Source organism: Microcaecilia unicolor, chromosome 9 (genome assembly GCF_901765095.1).
Source record: "Microcaecilia unicolor chromosome 9, aMicUni1.1, whole genome shotgun sequence".
Lineage (NCBI taxonomy): Eukaryota > Metazoa > Chordata > Amphibia > Gymnophiona > Siphonopidae > Microcaecilia > Microcaecilia unicolor.
The window spans coordinates 151905745-151925715 of NC_044039.1; the positions used below are offsets into that span (position 1 = coordinate 151905745).

At 48.2% G+C, this 19971-nt stretch overlaps 1 protein-coding gene across 1 annotated transcript in view; it reads right to left on the bottom strand.

Moving 5' to 3' along the window:
- The window catches only part of LOC115477307 (protein transport protein Sec23A), a 192416-nt gene extending 181102 nt beyond the window's left edge, over window positions 1-11314 (bottom strand). Inside the window, exons 1-2 of the mRNA XM_030214093.1 lie at window positions 11229-11314; window positions 8024-8262 (exon numbers count right to left, since the gene is read on the bottom strand). Of these exons, the coding sequence (XP_030069953.1) occupies window positions 8024-8244 (221 nt within the window). The 5' untranslated portion in view covers window positions 8245-8262; window positions 11229-11314. The remainder of the gene's footprint in view (window positions 1-8023; window positions 8263-11228) is intronic.
- Between the last annotated feature and the right edge of the window lie 8657 nt (window positions 11315-19971).

The window sequence follows — 19971 nt, forward strand, 5'->3', positions numbered from 1 at the left end:
TGCTTGGAGAATGTATGGGCCGATGCCCAAGTTGCCGCCTTGCATATCTCTTCCAAGGAGACGGAACCGGCCTCTGCCATCGAGGCCGCCTGAGCTCTAGTGGAGTGAGCCTTCAGCTGTATAGGCGGCACCTTCCCCGCGGCCATATAAGCCGCTGAAATGGCTTCCTTGACCCATCTTGCCACTGTAGGCTTAGCAGCCTGCAGACCCTTACGAGGACCTGCAAACAGGACAAACAGATGATCCGAATTCCGGAAATCATTGGTCACTTCCAAGTATCTGATGATGACTCGTCTCACATCCAGATATTTAAGAGCAGAGTATTCCTCTGTGTAGTCCTCCCTACGAAAGGAAGGGAGACAGAGCTGCTGATTCACATGGAAGCGAGAGACAATCTTGGGCAGGAAGGAAGGCACTGTGCGAATAGTCACTCCTGCCTCAGTGAACTGCAGAAAAGGCTCTCGACATGAGAGCGCCTGGAGCTCGGAAACTCTTCTGGCTGAAGTGATAGCCACCAAAAAGACTGCTTTCAACGTCAGGTCTTTCAGAGATGCCCTCGACAAGGGTTCAAAAGGCGGCTTCTGTAATGCTCTTAGCACCAGATTGAGATTCCACGCAGGCACCACCGAGTGCAGAGGAGGGCGCAGGTGATTAACTCCCTTGAGAAAACGCACATCTGGCTGCGAAGCCAGGGAAGCACCCTTCAGGCGGCCCCTGAAGCAAGCCAGGGCCGCTACCTGGACTTTAAGGGAACTGAGCGACAGGCCTTTCTCCAGACCTTCTTGCAGGAATGCCAACACTGAAGAAATTGGAGCAGTGAATGGAGAAAATGAGCCTGCTTCACACCACGCTGCAAAGGTACGCCAAACCCTGGCGTAAGCAGTAGAAGTAGAGCGCTTCCTCGCTCTCAGCATAGTGGCGATGACCTTGTCTGAGAAGCCCTTCTTCCTCAGACGCTGCCGCTCAATAGCCAGGCCGTAAGACCAAAGGGGGAGGGATCCTCCATCACCACGGGACCCTGATGCAACAGGCCCTGCTCCACTGGCAGCCGCAGAGGATCGTCGACTGAGAGCCTGATCAAGTCCGCATACCAGGGACGTCTAGGCCAATCCGGACCCACCAGGATTATCCGGCCTGGATGCTTTGCCACCCGGTCTAGCACCCTGCCCAGCATGGGCCAGGGCGGGAACACATAGAGAAGCTCTTGTGTCGGCCACTGTTGGAGAAGAGCATCTACTCCCAGGGAGCGAGGGTCCCGTCCTCTGCTGAAAAAGCGCGGCACTTGGCAATTGGCCGATGACGCCATCAGATCTAGGCTCGGCTGGTCCCAGCGCTTCGTGATGTCCAAGAACGCCTGAGCAGATAGCTGCCACTCTCCGGGCTCCAAGGTATGGCGACTGAGAAAGTCCGCCTTGACATTCATGACTCCGGCAATGTGGCCGCTGACAGCTGCTCCAGGTTCGCTTCCGCCCACTGGCATAGACTCATAGCCTCCTTGGCTAGAGGGGCGCTCTTGGTACCTCCCTGGCGGTTGACATAGGCCACAGCCGTGGCATTGTCCGACAGGACCCGTACTGGCTTCAACGCCAGTACCGGGAGGAACTCCAAAAGCGCCAACCGAATGGCTCTGAGTTCCAGGAGGTTGATAGACCACTTTGCCTCTGCAGGAGACCAGAGCCCCTGCGCTGTCCTTCCCAAGCAGTGGGCTCCCCAGCCCGACAAAGAGGCGTCCGTCGTGACAACAATCCACTCCGGGGTCACCAGAGGCATTCCTGCGGACAACTTGTCTGTCTGCCTCCACCAGCTCAGCGCCTTGCGCACTGCTGGGTCCAAGGGAAGGCGCACAGCATAATCCTCCGACATCGGAGTCCAGCGCTGCAGCAGAGAGTGTTGTAGTGGTCTCATATGAGCCCTGGCCCAGGGCACTACTTCCATCGTGGCCGTCATAGAGCCCAACAGCTGCACATAGTCCCAAGCCCGAAGAGGAGAGGCTACTAGGAACTGGTCCACCTGAGCCTGAAGTTTGACAATCCGATTGTCTGGCAGGAACACTCTGCCCACTTGGGTGTCGAATCGAACTCCCAGATACTCCAGGGACTGAGTCGGGCGCAGCTGGCTTTTCTCCCAGTTGATGATCCACCCCAGGGAGCTCAAAAGAGCAACCACCCGGTTCACAGCTTTGCCGCACTCTGCATAAGAGGGGGCTCGGATCAACCAGTCGTCCAGATAAGGATGGACTTGTACTCCTTCCTTCCTTCCTCAGGAAGGCCGCGATGACCACCATGACTTTGGAGAAGGTCTGCGGAGAAGTAGCCAACCCGAACGGGAGGGCTCTGAACTGGAAGTGTCGGCCCAGGACTGCAAAACGCAGAAAGCGTTGATGGGGAGGCCAGATGGGAATATGCAAGTACGCTTCCTTGATGTCCAAGGATGCCAGGTACTCCCCTGCCTTCACTGCCGCTATAACAGAGCGGAGAGTCTCCATGCGAAAGTGCCGAACTTTCAAGGCCCGATTGACCCCTTTGAGGTCGAGGATAGGCCGTACAGAACCTCCTTTCTTTGGTACCACAAAGTAAATGGAGTAACGTCCCTTGCCAAGCTGATTTTCTGGCACCGGAACGACCGCACCCAGGCGGATCAGATTGTCCAAGGTCTGCTGCACTGCCACAGCTTTGACCGAAGACTTGCAGGGAGAGAGTACAAACCCGTCTCTTAAGGGTCGGCAGAACTCTAGCTTGTAGCCGTCTTTGATGACTTCCAGCACCCAAGCGTCTGAAGTTATTGTGGTCCACTCGCCCAGAAACGAGGACAGCCGTCCTCCAATCTGCACTGGGGTGTGGACCAAGGCCCCGTCATTGGGTACGAGACCCTGGGGGAGGACCGGAGGGAGCACCTCCGGGACGGCGGTCTCTGCGAAAGGAATGCTGCTTGGGGGAGAAGTTCCTCTTGAAGGAAGAGGAGGCAGAAGAGCCCGACCTGCCCGGGCGGTACCGACGGGCTTCCTGAAACCGTCCTCTGGAGGTACCGGGACGAGTACTAGCCCGAGCCCTGACCTCTGGTAACTTCTTGCCCTTAGACGTGCCGAGATCGGTCACGATTTTGTCCAGCTCGACCCCAAAGAGCAGCTTGCCTTTAAAAGGCAATTTCGCTAGGCGGGATTTAGAGACGTGGTCAGCAGACCAATGCTTCAGCCAAAGCCACCGCCGCGCAGAGATTGTCTGAGCCATGCCTTTAGCTGAGGCCCTCAAGACATCATACAGCAAGTCTGCCAAATAGGCCAAGCCCGATTCCAGGGCCGGCCAATCAGCCCTCAAGGAATGATCCGAGGGGGAAGCCCGCTGCACCAAAGTCAGGCACGCCCTGGCCACATAGGAGCCGCAAACTGAGGCCTGCAAACTTAAAGCAGCCGCCTCAAAGGACGACCTTAAGGCCGCCTCCAATCTTCTGTCTTGGGCGTCCTTTAGGGCCGTGCCACCTTCCACCGGCAACGCCGTTTTCTTAGTCACCGCAGTGATTAAAGAATCCACGGTAGGCCACAGATAGGCCTCACGTTCACTTTCAGGCAAAGGATAGAGGCGGGACATAGCCCTAGCCACTTTAAGGCTCGCTTCCGGGGCATCCCATTGAGCCGAAATTAAGGTGTGCATGGCATCATGCACGTGGAAGGTTCTAGGCGGGCGCTTCGTCCCCAGCATAATGGCAGAGCCAACAGGGGCTGAGGGAGAGACGTCCTCCGGAGAGGAAATCTTCAAAATGCCCATGGCCTGCACTAACAGGTTGGGCAAATCCTCTGAGCTAAAGAGCCGCGCTGCAGAGGGGTCATCCGCTCCATCCGAGCGGGGATCCGTCTCCTCCAAGGAATCCGCAAAGGACCGTTGGGAGAACTCAGATACGCTGCCCTCATCTACATCGGAGGAGACAAAGTCCTCCAAGGCCTGGGAATCAACCCGAGGGCGTTTACCTCTGGGGGCCTCAACCTCTTTACCAGACGAGGGAGCAGGGGCAGCGTTTTGCATAAGGAACGCCTGATGCAGCAGCAAAACAAACTCGGGGGAGAAACCCCCCAGGCTGTGCACTTCCGCAGCCTGGGCAACAGCCCTAGACGCACCCTCAACCGGCGCTTGCAAGAGCGGGGGAGAGACATGCTGCGCATCCAAGATGGCGTCCGGCGCGAAACTCCGCGAAGGAGCCGCGCGGGAAGAACGGCGCTTAACTTTAGCCGCTTCTGTGCCGTCGCCCAAATTAAGGGCGTTCATGGCATCAATGTCTCCCACCTCAAGGGCGGCCCAAGAAGAAGCCGTCCGAGCCGCGTGGCCAACCAATATGGCGGAGGCGAGCCGCGGGGGATGGGCGTTTATGGCGGGAAAACCGCCACGCCGGAGGAAGGACCGGGACACTCATCGGTCACGAAACTGTCACCCAACAAGGGCGAATCAGACTTTAAGACCCCCGCATCCCCTCTGGAAGCGCACACGCGATCCGGGGAGCGACTCTTTGCGCCCTCGCCCTCCGACGCCATGGGCCACGTGGAGACCAATCGGGGAACCCCCTGCCCGCTATAAAAGGTAAAAATTACCTGCTGTCCGCTCCGAGCTGTAACGACCTAGTGTCCCAGTGAGTAGCTGCAATAAACGTAAACGTCGAAATAAACGCCTTTAAGGACGTTCAAAATTTTTATTTTTATTTTTTTTTTAAACGGAGCCAGCGGGAGGGGGGAGAAAAGGAGGGACCTGGCGCCACCAGGTTTGCACTTGCTCAAGAAGAGCCCTCAACCCCAGGCACTCAACAAAACCTAAAAATTAGGCTTGGAGGACTAGCCAGAGCTGCTGCTGTGTGTGACCACCACCTGCTGAGATAGAGAACATACTGGGGAGTTTCCGGCAGCACATGACCACATATAGGGAGGCAAAAGTTTGCTCTCTATCTCCACCTGCTGGTAGATGGACACAACCCACCAGTCTATGGATTGATCAGCTTGATGATATGGAAGTGGAAATAAGTTAGATTTCACTTTGAATGGGCTATGTCGGCACTGCTGCACAGCTTAGTAAGAAGTGTGGGGGGGGGGGGGGGTTGTTAGACTTGGGATAGGGATTTGACTGAACAGAAAGATGAGGAGATATGGAGAGATTTACTATATAAATATGCTCTCCCATCTTAATCTTGATTAGAGAAATGGTTATACATTAGTCTATAGGTGGTAATTGACTTCAGAATGCTTGCAAAAGCAAGATCCACAGAATCCAGACAGATGCTGGTGACAGTGTGGACAACATGGAATTTTCTGTCACATTTGGTGGGATTGTTTTACGTATTATTGTGGGGACCGATAGTGCAAATGGCATGTAACTTAGCAGAAAGTCCTAATTAATCCTAAACTGCTGCTGTTTGAATTACTGGAAGATACAGAACTGAGGTCATATGAAAAACTGATAAACCATTTGATAAGAGTAGCAAGATACAAAATTAGTACACAATGGAAACATACCACTTTCCCCTGATTTTCAGACGTGGGTAGGAAGAGTAGAGATGGCGAGATTTATGGAAAAACTTACGGTATTTAACAGAATGAAAGCAGGAAGGATGAAAAGATTTGGGGACTGTGGTAATAACGGATATTAAGAGGAGTTCCGTAGTGAAGAGCGGCAGAGGGAGGAAGATAAATTGGAAAATTTTGATATGATTAACGCTTTTTTTGCTGGATCACTGAAGGAAGCACCATTGATACAGAATATATGTTGACATGTAAATGAAAAATATATATATAAAGGTACGGTAGGGACATCAGCAACTTGTAAAAAATGTGAAAAGTGCAGACAGGACTTAGGTACTCTGCTTTTTAGGAATGCAGTTTTGGGAAGAATTATGGATACTATCGGTAGCATGTAATAGGAGAAACAATATCTGGAAATTTAGAGGTATGTCTCTTGGATTACACTGAGGATCCTGCACTCCAATTAGATGTCCATGAGGTGTTTGCCTGCAAAAAATTTCATATGGGCAAAAAATATATTCTGATACAATGGATTCATCCAGACTTCCCTGGAGCAGTGATGTAGAGAAATCAAATGCATGAACTGCTATGGATGTAATGTTTGTTTGTGTCAAAAGTGTAAAAAAATTGTTAATGTTTCTGTAAGCTGGACCTGTTTCTAGGATCTCTTACAATCCAGTTGTAGAGTGTACTCTTAAATTCTCTTCAACCCGGATCTAAATAAGTCCCAATCTTTAGTTAGGTAGAGGAGGAGGGTAGGTAAGGTTCAGGTAAGGACTGGTGGTTGTCTTGTTCAACAGGCTACAGCCTTAATAAAGATGATTCTGCTTAAAAAATAAATAAGAGTAGCATGTAGACAGAATATTGGCCTTAAATGCATATATGCCAATAAGCTGGTCATTTCTTTGCATTCTTGGTACCTAAATGGTGGTGCTTTCCTTATAGAATTGCCCTCTTAAGAGGCCTTGAAAGTTCAATAAGCAAATCTTTCAGTGGAAGGACCAAGGTGGTTTGATAACAGGAGATGGTATAAGCCTATATGGCCTATTATGTGGGCTGAAGCCAGTAGGTGGAGCATGTCACCCTATCAATCTTATCATTTGGGTGTATCAAGATGTCAGCAGCTGCAATGGGAAGAATTAAAACCTCCTTGGGTGGAGATAGGCTTCAGCCTTGTGACATCATGCCATCTCCTGTTATCAAACCTTCTTGGGAAGGACAGCACAGCACTAGAACAAAAAAAATCATAATGTAAAGTTTAAAGGGAGTTGACTCAGAAGTAAAAAAAAAATCCAAAATGGATCCAACACATGGACCCTTGGTAGAAGGGATGGAGACAAAAACAGAGTTCAAAGCAGAATGGGATCAGGGTTACAGTCAGAAGTCCAATTTTGTAGGGGCCCAGGGGTGGACTGGGGGAGCCAAGCATTTCATCTCCCCTTGCACCCTAGCTTCCCTCCCCCAACTCATTCCTTTTCTGCAGGGATGCCCAAGCCCCACCAGCAAAAGTTCACTTACCGAAACCCCGCCCACAGAAGCCAATGGGGTGCTTCATATGCAGATGATGGCACTTTTGCGCCTGCTCAGAACTGAGTTCAGCTAAATTATTACGTGCATAGCAGACACTATTCTATAACTTTTGCATGCCAGTTTGTAAAATTAGAGAACAAGTGACCACAGTCAAAACATGGTAGTGGATACCACTGCTCTCTCTAGCAGGTAGGTAGCCTAAACAGTTATTTCACAAATTCCACACAATAAGTAGTAGTATTTTTCAAGTCCATTCTGATATGAGGAAAGGCTTAAGTTAGGACTCTTCAACTTGGAAAAGAGATAGCTGGGGGGGGGGATATGATAGAAAATACTGTAGTGGTACAGGTGCTCCCACGTCCTGTTAGTGAAAGCCCTACTCCACCCATGGCCTGTATGATACCTGGGTGGCAGCCAACACTGCCACACTGCCCCCCACCCTTGCGCATGCTCGATTTCCACAAAACTGAGCATACACTCCCACACATGCTCACTTTTATGAGGACCAAGCATGCACGAGGGAGGACCTGGTACAGTGGCAGCAGTCACTGCTCAAGAAACATGAGCACTGTGTATGCAGTGTATGCAGAAGCACTTCCACAGCAGGGCTTGGGGGCCCGATCCTAAATTGAGGCCAGGCCCCTAAGGACCCCCCATGGCTACGCCCCTGCTTTCAGCACTATCTCAGTGTCTCACTTCTTTGATTCTTAGGTACTTCTTTTCAGTTAGTAACATATGGTGTTATATAAACACCTCAATCAATAACAATGAACGTATTTGTATTTCATGCCTCACCATCTAAAAGGCTCTCAAAGCACATTATAATTAAGAAAATACAATTCAAACAATCAAAACTCATCTAAAAAATTTCTTATTAAATCCTTCCAGAAAACAGATGCTCAATACATAAAAACTATAATCAAAACAGACCTGCTGCTCTTATAATTTTATCTTGTTTTGATTTACAAAGGTACATCTAGATAGAAAGTTTGAGATTACCATAAGGGATTCAGAACAGCACGACAGGTGGTCCGACTGCACAGAACTGGTTCATACTGAATAGGAGGTAAGTCAGGGCGCTCTTTTATAGGTGTAAAGAGAGCAGCTACAGGAACCACCATTCGTGTAGCCTCCAGACGGCTGGAAGGCCACACATTCCAGCTGAATCGGACTCCATCCCTATCTTCATTCTGCTGGATGAATTCCAGGAAAGTTGTCATGGTTAGATTTTCTTATACCTGAAAAATAAATACATTACAATGTACTTAATCCATTAATTTGCCATATAAAAATTTACTATGAATTTCACATATTAATAGTGTATATATCTCATCAAACTGTCTAACATGATTTCAAATCAGTTACCACACAGCACAAATAACATTTTTATAGTATTCTTCAGACAGTATTGTTCTCTTGGATATTTGGTCCAATCCTATTCAAAAGCAAGAAAACCATTTACAAAATATTATAGAGTTTCCTTATACTCGAGATCTATTATTTCCAATTCAAAAATAATTCAAACATATTCCAGGATTAAAATATAGGCATGTTTTAATGTGCTCATTAACTAAGGAAAGATATTTATGTGAGGAAAGGGGTAACTCCCAAGGGCACATTTGTTAGTGCCTAGCAACTGTAAACCAAATGCAAGGGAGCACAGAGGGGAGTTTGAAGAAAATACAAGACATCTGAGCTGCCTTTATGTTATCTTCTTGTATCAGCAACAAGAAGAGATGCTAAAATAGTGCAGTTTGGTAGAGTTATTTACTTTTCATCTTCCAGTTCTACAGTTTCTACTGTGTATCATAATTTTGTATTTTAATCGTTGCTGTAGCTGGCTACAGTACAACTGTATGTTCTGTAATATGAAAATGCATTCTACAATCTATCACTACATGAGAAACATAAAATCAAGAGGTTACGCTCATCCACACCCCGCAAATTGACATCTACTACAACCACGGGATTTAAGGATACAGCAAAATTATGGCTAGGATGCAAAAGGTCTACAAGTGAGCTGCTAACACGATTATAAAATAATGCATGTTTTACTCCACAATTTTGTCTTCCTTAACTTCCATAAGGGAAACATTCTACAGAAAACATAGCTACATAAGCAAAAACACTGCAGAACTTCTGAGGCCTGGATTTAGGCACAGGCAAATATCTGAAGCTCAAAATATTGCAAGCGAAAGCATCACCCAACCAAAAAGGTGCCCTTGTTCTATTTACCTTAGGCCGGGCCATTCACCAGTGCCACTTCAAAGAGGCAACGCCATGGCACTTTAGCCCAAAACCAAAACCCTTAATATTCAGGAGTGTGCACATTTTTAAAAAATAGTTTGGTTTAGTTTTCTGTGTCGGCAGGCTTTTTAAATTTTCATTCTTGGGGGAGGGGACAATTTTTTTTCTTGTACTAGTGCCACAGCAGTATGAACTAAAAGGTAACTGAACACAAAAGTCCAGTGGGAAAAATAGCAACACACTAAAAAGTGGGAAATGAAGGGTGGCTGGACAGACCACAGGATCCACAGATAACATTTATTGCTGTGATATATAAAAAAAACAATGCACAAAATACAAAATCAATACTCAAGGCTCGACAGCACAGCATTTAGTCACAGGTGTGCCTGTCTCAAGAGTCTGATGATATAAAGTAAAAATGGAATTGCACAGCTGAGTAGAAATGGTTCAGTGGTCTTGCCCTGGGATTTGTAGTATGGCGTGTTACCACAGTTTGGGTTTCTGCCAGGTACTTGTGACCTGACTTGGCCACTGTTTGGAAAACAGGATACTGGGCTAGAAGGACCACTGGTCTGACCGAGTATGACTACTCATGCTTTTAAAAAGACCGTGCATACATGAATGATGCACTACACAAAACACTATTGCAATGCAGCACCAAATACTCCACTAGAAACAAAATGCCTGGTAAAGCATGCATACAGATCGGTAAAGTGTTTTTGATACATCAACGCAATACATTTTATCTGTTGATCCTGTGGTCTGTCCAGCCTCCCTTCATTTCCCACTTTTTGGTATGTTACAACAGTATGAACACTGAGAAACAGTGTAAAAAGAAAGGTATTTTCCATAATTTCATAGAAAAAAATCAATATGAAATGTGCATTTGTCTGAAATGAATATGGGGAATGTTATCCCTACTGTTTTCCAGTCTCCAGACTTCCCACCCTGCTCTCAGAGGTCAAATGATCCCTGCCCTTTGGACCTGCCTACACCAAAATCTTAAATCTAGCCTTAGGACTCTTGGTCAGTCCTTGCTAAACCTGATGTCCCTTATTTAAAGCTCTTTCAATAACATCTCTATGAAGCCCATAACACACTGCTTTTCTTAAACCTGTGTACTTTACTTCATGTGAACAGAGAGAAAAGAAAAGTGTTACCTCCAGCTATATATTAAATCTACTAAATAACATATGTGCCCTAGAGAGGTTATTGAACCTGAACTGTTTAAATCAATATACAGCAGACTAATAATACATAGAATAAACTGATAAATACCAACTGGATTTTGCAAGACTAAAAAAGGCACCACTGCCTCCATCATCTAGCGGCTGCTTTTTCATATTTTGTTGTTCCCAATTATCACATACAGACACAAACAAGTTTCTTATCCTCCCTCAACTAGACACCGTTTAATCCCGTCTTTCCCCCAATCCATTACTACCTATTCGTACCTCAAATCACTATAGGTAACACTACTTATATAAAGTGTGCTGCTTTGAATTTGACTACAAAGTCTACCCTATTCATACTGCAGCAAAAGATCTGATCAAAAAGGGACCCGGAGACCCTCTGAACTTTATGCAGAAGCTCTAGAGGGATAAACTTTTGTTGGGACTAAGAAAGAATGACAACTCTAGACAGTACTCCATCTGAACCTAAATACTAAGAGTGAACGTGCATGGGGCACACTCATCTCTAGCGCAAACAAATAGAACAGTGCCAAGCGAATCAGCAGGAGGTCAAACTGTCTCCGGCCGCGGCGTAGGGGAGCCAAAGGTCAGCCAGTCGGCGACCCCAACGGGAGAAGCGAGCCAGGCTCGACAAGCGATGCCACCTTTCAGGCTAGCAGGCAGGCGGCGCATACTCAGTCATACCACTAGCTCAGCGACACTGGTCAAACCGGTTTCCACTTCCACTGTTTGTAAAACTTTATTCCGACACTCTCCCTCCTCACCTGCCTGCGCGGTGAACCCTGCCCCTGCCACGACGGACACACAGCAAACGCCGCCGCGCTACTCCCAACGCCACCGCCGCCGGCCGCTTGCGCTTCTGCGCGACCAGTGACGTCGCAGCCAACATGGCCGGTTATACTGCCTGTGCCACGTCAAAGAGCAGGAGAGCGCGAGGCGACTCGCGAGTATAAGAAAGGGAAGGAGGGGGATGCGAGCAGCAACAGCAGGAGGGACCCTGGGTGATTAAAAATACCACGGGTTTTCAGAGTGCAGAGTGCATAAGAAGTTAATTATTTTTTAAATCAAAATAGTAAATAACTGCACCTTTCATATCAGCACTACCTTTACGTATGAATCTTGCAGTTGTTCTTGTTGGGTGGGTTGTTAAAGGCCGAGAGAGGGGCGAGGATGGAGAGAGCTTGTGTGTTTTTGGGAGTATGTACGTATGCATTTTTCCAGGGAGATGAACCATAGGAGACAACTTTATAAAATGCTCAAAGGGGGAGGGGGGCTAACAGCACAAATCATAAGTATTAGTATAGGGCGGGGTACAGGAGCCACAGCCATAAACGTTTGTTTGCCTTAGACAGCAGCATCAACAACTAGGGAGTAAGGATAGAGACAGGATAGTTCACTTATCCCCCCAACACAAAACTACCCCTTTCTTCTACATACAGTAAAATAAGTTTTTGCAATAATAGGAGTACTCAAGGACCACTGAAAAAGGCACCTATGGGGTGATGAACCTTACAGGACGTCTCATATTGGCTTGTAACTTTTCTACCTTATGACTTCTTTGTTCTCCTCACACCACACATTATTCTTCCACTCTTTTGTAACCCCCCCCCCCCCTAATATTTTCCTTCTAAGGCCAACCTAAACGCAACAGTTTTATCTGCAGATGGAGAAGGAATTGGGATATATAACTGCAAACGAGCAAATCATTTTTCTGGCTCCACCAGGCCCACTGTTACAGCACATATAGGGCCTTTTTTTTTTTTAAATAAAGTACAGTACTGTTTTACTCTATTAGTGGGAAAAAGTAAAACACAGAAAACACACAGCCTGTGCAGTAAATGCAGGGAGCATTCCCAGCATCATAAGAGTAGACATACTGGGTCAGATCAATGGTTCATCTAGCCCAGTATCCTGTTTTCCAAACTAGCCATGCCAGGTCACAAGTACCTGGCAGAAACCCAAATTGTGGCAACACTCTGCCCTACAATCCCAGGGCAAGCAGTTGCTTCCCACGTCTGTCTGAATAGCAGACTATGGACGTTTCCTCTAGAAATTGGACAAACCTTTTTTAAAACCAGATACACTAACTGTTGTTACCACATCCTCCAACAAAGAAGTCCAGAGCTCAACTATTTGTGAGTGAAAAAATATTTCCTTCAATTTGTTTTTAAAGTATTTCCATGTAACTGAAAATAACAAGAAACAGCATAAGGAGTGTCAAAGCAAATGCAAGGCGCAGATTAAGAAGGCCAAGAGGGAGTATGAAAAAAAGATAGCATTAGAGGCAAAAAAACATAGTAAAAATTTTTTTCGGTATATTAAAAGCAGGAAGCCGGCAAAAGAATCGGTTGGGCCGCTGGATGACCGAGGGGTAAAAGGGGCGATCAAGGAAGACAAAGACGTAGCGGAGAGACTGAATGAATTCTTTGCTTCGGTCTTCACCGAGGAAGATTTGGGTGGGATACCGGAGTCGGAAATGGTATTTCAAGCGGACGAGTCGGAGAAACTTACTGACTTCACGGTAAACCTGGAGGACGTAATGGGGCAGTTCGGCAAACTGAAGAGTAGCAAATCGGAGAAAATTTTTCTTCACCCAACGTGTAATTAAACTCTGGAATTCGTTGCCGGAGAAAGTGGTGAAGGCGGTTAGCTTAGCAGAGTTTAAAAAGGGGTTGGACGGTTTCCTAAAGGACAAGTCCATAAACCGCTACTAAACGGACTTGGAAAAATCCAAAATTCCAGGAATAACATGTATAGAATGTTTGTACGTTTGGGAAGCTTGCCAGGTGCCCTTGGCCTGGATTGGCCGCTGTCGTGGACAGGATGCTGGGCTCGATGGACCCTTGGTCTTTTCCCAGTATGGCATTACTTATGTACTTATGTATATAACTTCCTCGAGTGTCCCCTAGTCTTTGTACTTTTGGAACGTGTGAAAAATTGATTTACTTCTACTCGTTGTACACCACTCAGGATTTTGTACACCTCAATCATATCTCCCCTCATCTGTCTCTTTTCCAAGCTGAAGGGCCCTAACCTCTTTAGCCTTTCCTCATACGAGAGGAGTTCCATCCCCTTTATCATTTTGGTTGCTCTTCTACTACTACTACTGTTTAACATTTCTAGAGCGCTACAAAGTGTATGCAGCGCTGTACAAACACAGAAGAAAGACAGTCAAGCACAAGAGAACAGTCACAGAAGGACCGAAGATGTTGAAGGGTGGTCAGTGTGATCAGGTGTAACTCTGGTTGGAGTAGTGGGAGAAGGTGAACCTTTTCTAATTCCGCTATATCTTTTTTGAGCTACAGCAACCAGAACCTTTTCTAATTCCGCTATATCTTTTTTGAGCTACAGCAACCAGAACACACCATGGAGCGATACAAAGGCATTATAGTATTTTCGGTGTTATTCACCATCCTTTTCCTAATAATTCCTAGCATCCTATTTGCTTTTTTTGGCCGCCGCTGCACACTGAGCAGCAGATTTCAGCGTATTATCTAAAACAACACCCAGATCTTTTTCTTGAGTGCTGTCCCCCAAGGTGGACCCTAGCATCAGGTAACTATGATTCAGATTATTCTTTCCAATGTGCATCACCTTGCATTTGTGCAGATTAAATTTAATCTGCCATTTGGATGCCCAGTCTTCCAATTTCCTAAGGCAGTGGTTCCCAAACTAGTCATGGAGGCACCCCAGCCAGTCAGGTTTTCAAGATATACACAATGAATATTCATAAGAGAGATTTGCATATGTTGGAGGCAGTGCATGCAAATCTCTTTCATGAATATTCATTGTGGATATCCTGAAAATCTGACTGGCTGGGATGCCTCCAGGACCAGGTTTGGGAACCACTGTCCTAAGATCTTCCTGCAATATTTCACAATCCACACATGTTTTAGCAACCTTGAATAATTTTGTATCATCTGCAAATGTAATCACTCCACTCGTCCCGATTTCCATATTTATAAATATGTTAAGTAGCACCAGTCCCAGTACAGATCCCTGCTGCACTGTTCACCCTCCTCAATTAAGAAAAATGACCATTACCCTACCCTCTGTTTTCTGTCCAATAACCAATTCCTAATCCACATCAGAACCTTGCCTCCATGACTCTTTAATTTTCTAAGGAGTCTCATGAGATACTCAACCTGCTTACCTTTATCCACATGTTTATTCACGCTTTCAAAGAAATGTCCCCATCCTGTTAGACTGTCACTGAAATGCTTTGATGTCTCAAATATATATTCCTCAGCGACCCTCCAGACCGGTCAAGACGCGTGGGTTATGTCCTCCTACCAGCAGAGGGAGACTGAGAAAACACTAAGCTTTTGAAGCCTGTATATATAACCTGTGCAGAACCTCCACTAGCCAGTATTTTCTCAGTCTCAGCAGAGGTAGCAGTTGACAGCCTGTGCAGTCTCCAATAATCTGGTGAGGTAGTTTGTCATTGGGTCGTAGGATTTTTTTCCTTCCAAACTTTATTCTGTTGCAGTACCCTGTACGTGTGTGTGTAAAAAAAAAAAAAAAAAGTGCTTTGGGGCCCTGGGTCTGGTGGGGCCTAGTTTTTCCCCCTGGGGTGTTACACCTATGTTTGGGTCCCTCCCCCTGTGCTGCTCTCTATTTCTGTTTGCTTGGCAGCTTTGTGCCTCGGCTGCTTTCTCAGTATTGTAGCCTTGAGTGCCTTACAATTTCCAGATGCCAGAGTTAGAGTACGATGCCTTTAAGGTCAGTTATTCTATGTCATTTTGCTTGCCAGCTTTGTGCCTCGGCTGCTTTCTCAGTATTGTAGCCTTGAGTGCCTTACAATTTCCAGATGCCAGAATTAGAGTACTGTGCCTTTAAGGTCAGTTATTCTATTTCGTTTTGCTTGGCAGCTTTGTGCCTCGGCTGCTTTCTCAGTATTGTAGCCTTGAGTGCCTTACAATTTCCAGCTGCCAGAGTTGGAGTACTGTGCCTTTAAGGGCATTTATTTCTTTATTTTCAGCGGACCGAACGGGGGTTTTGATTCCTTGCTGGAACGAGAGAGCAGCGCTTTCTCCAGTGCTTTTGCAGTGTGAGTGAGTTTTTGGTTTGGCGCGTTTGCGGAACAGCTTTTCCCTTCCCTCGTGGTTTATGGCGGCCCAGCTCCTCCGATGTCGCACGTGCTCGTGGCGAGGGGTAGAGGCGCCGGGCGCTCAGTGTAGCTTTGCGGTGCACCTATAAAGGTGGCTGCGGCACCCCCCGACTTGACCGCGGAGGGATCGATGGTGTCGGGAGTCTCCGGGTCAGCGGGAGCGTAGGCAGGGCCGCTGTCAGCGGGAACAGTTTCGGCGGGAACAGCCGCCATCTTGAGTCTGACGCGGCCCGTGGAGCCGGCTGGTTTTGGGCCTGCGGCCTCCGTTTTTGGCACAAAAGGGCCTAATGACGGTCCAGGAATGGTGGGCTTTCCTCCAGATTTTGTCTGGACGCGGTATCAGGCCTGGAGATCGGGACCCCCCCTCCCCCCCCCCCCAATTGGAAGAGGGGGCTATTTCCGTCTTGGCTGAGAGACCACGGTTAGAGTGGTCAGAGGACAGGCAATGTTTTTCTCCTGTAGCTGCAGAAGCTGCGCTTAGTGATCTGGAGGAGTCAGATGGAATTGACGGCTCTCAGGAGCAGGATTGTTGGATTCCTGGAGAGGATCCTTCAGTAGTGCGGATTTTCCATAGAGATGAGCTGTCAGAACTCATAGATCAGGTGTCGTCCACCCTTCAGTTTGGTCCTGAGGTGGCTTTGGGGGAAACTGTCCAGGATCCGTTGGTGAAGGGCATTCAGCGTCAGGCGTGATCCTTCCCTATGAACAAGGATCTCCGGGAGATGATTTGTCAGGAATGGGATTTGCCGTGTAAGGTGGCAAAGGCAATGGCGAGGCTTTATCCCCTCCCTCAGGACGATAGGGATTCCTTTAAGGCTCCCACGGTAGATGCAGTAGTGACGGCAGTAATTATAGCTACGGCTATCCCGGTTGATGGAGGAACGGCCCTCCGTGATCCTCAGGATAGGAAGTTGGGATCTTTTCTCAAGCGTAGTTTTGTTTTGTCGGCTCTAGCCCTGCAGGCCTCGGTTTGTGGGGGTCTGGTAGCTCGGGCATGTTTTCGTTGGGCCGAGAAGCTCCTGGATGATTCGGTAGATGTTGGTTCTTCTGGGGGTCAGGAGTTAGCCGACTTGGACATGGGTTCATCCTTTTTGTCTGAGGCTTTTATGATTTGTTGCCTACTTCAGACAAAAAATATGGCTATGGTTGTGGGTCTCTGCCACTTAAGGGAGCTATGCTCTTTGGAGAAGATTTGGACAAGTTAGTGTGAGGTCTTAGTGATACCAAGGTTCTATGGCTTCCAGATTTTCGGTTCAAGGCAGGGGCCAGAACTAGTTCCTCTCGGGGACGGTTTAGGGAGGCTCAGCGGTATAGGCCGGGCAGATCGAGTGGGACCTACCCCTAGCTGTCTGTTTGTCCAATTTAGATTGTAAGCTCTGTTGAGCAGGGACTGTCTTTTCATGTTAATTTGTACAGCGCTGCATAAGTCTAGTAGTGCTATAGAAATGTTTAATAGTAGTAGGACCTCTAGGGGTCGGTTTTTCCAGCGCACACAGTTCTTTCGTGAGAGTCGTCGCGGAGGGCGTGGCTTTTCCGCGGGAGGTTAGTATTCAGGCCACAATTCCCAATGAAGGTGTGCGGGCTCAGGCTCTGCTGCATGTTGGGGCTCGGCTGAGTCTGTTTTACCAGAGTTGGGCCCAAATCAGGTCAGATCAGTGGGTTCTCAAGGTGTTTCGAGGCGGATGTGCGCTGGAATTCGAAAGCTGTTCTCCCGAAGTGTTTCTGGAATCCCTCTGTCGGTCTTGGAGCAAGAGGGCAGCAGTGAGGGACACTCTGCGGTGGCTGCTCGCGTTGGGAGCCGTGGTTCCTGTTCCTTCAGATCAGCAACGCTCAGGGTGCTATTTGATCTATTTTGTGGTCCACAAGAAAGAGGACACTTTTCGTCCCATTTTAGATCTCAAAAGGGTCAATGCGGCACTCAAGGTGCCCTCTTTCCGGATGGAGACGTTGCGGTCGGTCACTGGTGTGGTCAGGAAAGGAGAGTTTCTCACTTCCCTGGATTTGACGGAAGCTTATCTTCACTTTCCTTTGTGCAGCCTTTTGGTTCCAAGTTACAGGGTCCGATTCGTCGGTTCCTTGCAGAGAAGGCGCCGACGGCCCGTACTTATCGTCAGGTCCCGGGCCTGATGGCGGCGACCATAGAGGTAGTTCCGTGGGCCAGGGCGCACATGCGTCAGGTACAGTCAGCTCTGCTCAGTCGTTGGTCCCCTCTGTCGCAGGACTTGGAAATGTGTTGTCCGCTGTCGGTGGCCCCTCGTCTCAGTCTCCGCTGGTGGCTCAGTCCGCGCAATTTGGGAAAGGAATGCCGTTGGAGTCCCCACGGGGGCTGGTAATGGTCACGGATGCCAGTCTGCAAGGTTGGGGGGCACATTGTCTCAGTCAGGTAGCTCAAGGCCGGTGGTCTCGGGCAGAAGCAGAGTGGTCCATCAACCGGCTGGAAACTCGGGCCATTCGGGTGGCGCTCCAGGCCTTGACGTCGGTGGTTCGCCACAAGGCAGTCCGAGTGCTCTGTGACAATGCCATGGCAGTAGCATATGTCAACCGTCAAGGGGGGAACAAAGAGCCTTGGCGGCGCAGTTGAACTCATCTTCAGGCTCTCTTGGCAGCGCATGTGGCCGGGGTAGGTCACATAGATGCAGATTATCTCAGCAGGCACACTCTAGATCCCAGAGAGTGGTCTTTTCTTCGGTCAGTGTTCCAGTGAGTTGTGTCGGTCTGGGGACTTTCGGTGATCTTAGGGCAACGGCTCGCTATGCGCAAGTTCAGAGATTTTTTTTTTTTTTCAGTCGCTGAAGAGACCCTTGAGCGGAGGAAATCGACACTCTTCTGTTGCCTTGGCTTCGGGAGTGACTGTATGTGTTTCCTCTGTGGCTGTTAGTCGGTCGAGTAATATAGCGCATCGAACATCACTCCGGTCGGGTGATTCTGGTAGCTTCGGATTGGCAGCGTCGACCATGGTATGGAGACCTGGTGCGGTTGGCAGGGGCGGCGGCCCTGCCTTTGTTGGGATCAGTTCTGTGTCAAGGCCCGATAATCATGCCGGATCCGGCTCGGTTTTCGCTTATGGCTTGGCTCTTGAGCGGCACAAGTTGAAGAAGAAGGGGCTTTCGTCCAGTGGCTTTGCTACGATGTTGAGTTGCCGTAGACGATCCACTTCCTTGGCGTATGTCCGGGTTTGGAGAATCTTTGAGCACTGGTGTGAAGACCATCGAGTTCGGCCGTTTCACTCTTCGGTGGCGGAAGTTTTGGAATTTTTGCACGATGGTGTTGATAGAGGTCTGGCCTTGTCTACACTGAAGGTTCAGGTGGCAGCTTTGTCATGTTTTCGTGGGAAGCTTCAGTGAAAGTCCTTCGCGTCTGTGCCTGAGGTAGTGTGTTTTTTGAAGGGTGTTAAGTTGCTGCGTCCGCCTCAGTGACGGATGGTGCCTCCGTGGGATTTGAAGCTAGTTTTGGATGCTTTGATCAGGCCTCCGTTTGTGCCTCTGGTATCGGCATCTTGTAAGGATTTATCTTTAAAGGCGGTCTTGTTGGTGGCGATTACTTCAGCACGGAGTGTTTTAGAGCTTCAGGCTTTGTCTTTTAGGGAACCATTTTTGTCCTTTCTGAGGGAAAGGTTTCGTTGCGGACGGTGCTTTCCTTTTTTGCCCAAGGTGGTTTCCGAGTTCCATGTTAATCAGGTCATCTCTCTGCCAGTGTTGGGTGATATGGCTGGAGATTCGGAGCAGCGTGGTATTGCCAAGCTGGATGTCAGGAGAGTTTTGAGTTGTTATCTCTCTGGAACTCAGGACTTCAGAGCCTCTGACCGTTTGTTCGTTCTTCATGGTGGCCCAAAGAAGGGTGCAGCGGCTCCTAAGGTGACCATAGCACGGTGGTTGAAGGAGGCGGTTGCATCTGCTTACTTGGTGAAGGGTCCTGTGGTGCCTAGGGGCTGGTCTGCTCATTCCACTAGGGGAATGGCAGCCTCGTGGGCGGAGAATAGTATGATTTCTCTGTTAGATATTTGTCGGGCTGCGGTTTGGTTTTCGTTGCATTCCTTTGTGAAGCATTATAGGATTCCTGTGCATGCAAAGGACGAGGTGCGCTTTGGGGCAGCAGTTTTGACCTCTGGCCTTAGTAGGTCCCTCCCATAAGTTAGTTACTGCTCTGGTACGTCCCACGCGTCTTGACCGGTCTGGAGGGTCGCTGAGGAAGGTGAAATTAGATCTTACCTGCTAATTTTCTTTCCTCTAGACCCTCCAGACCGGTCAAGAGCCCGCCCTGTCTGTATTGGAGGCCAGGAGGTGTGTTTGTTGGATAATTCTTGGCTGCTGTAAATTGTTGTTTCTCTAATTGCAGACTGTTTATTTCTGTTTTGTGATAGGAGTCCGGGACAGGTGGGGCTCTTCTTTGATAGTCCA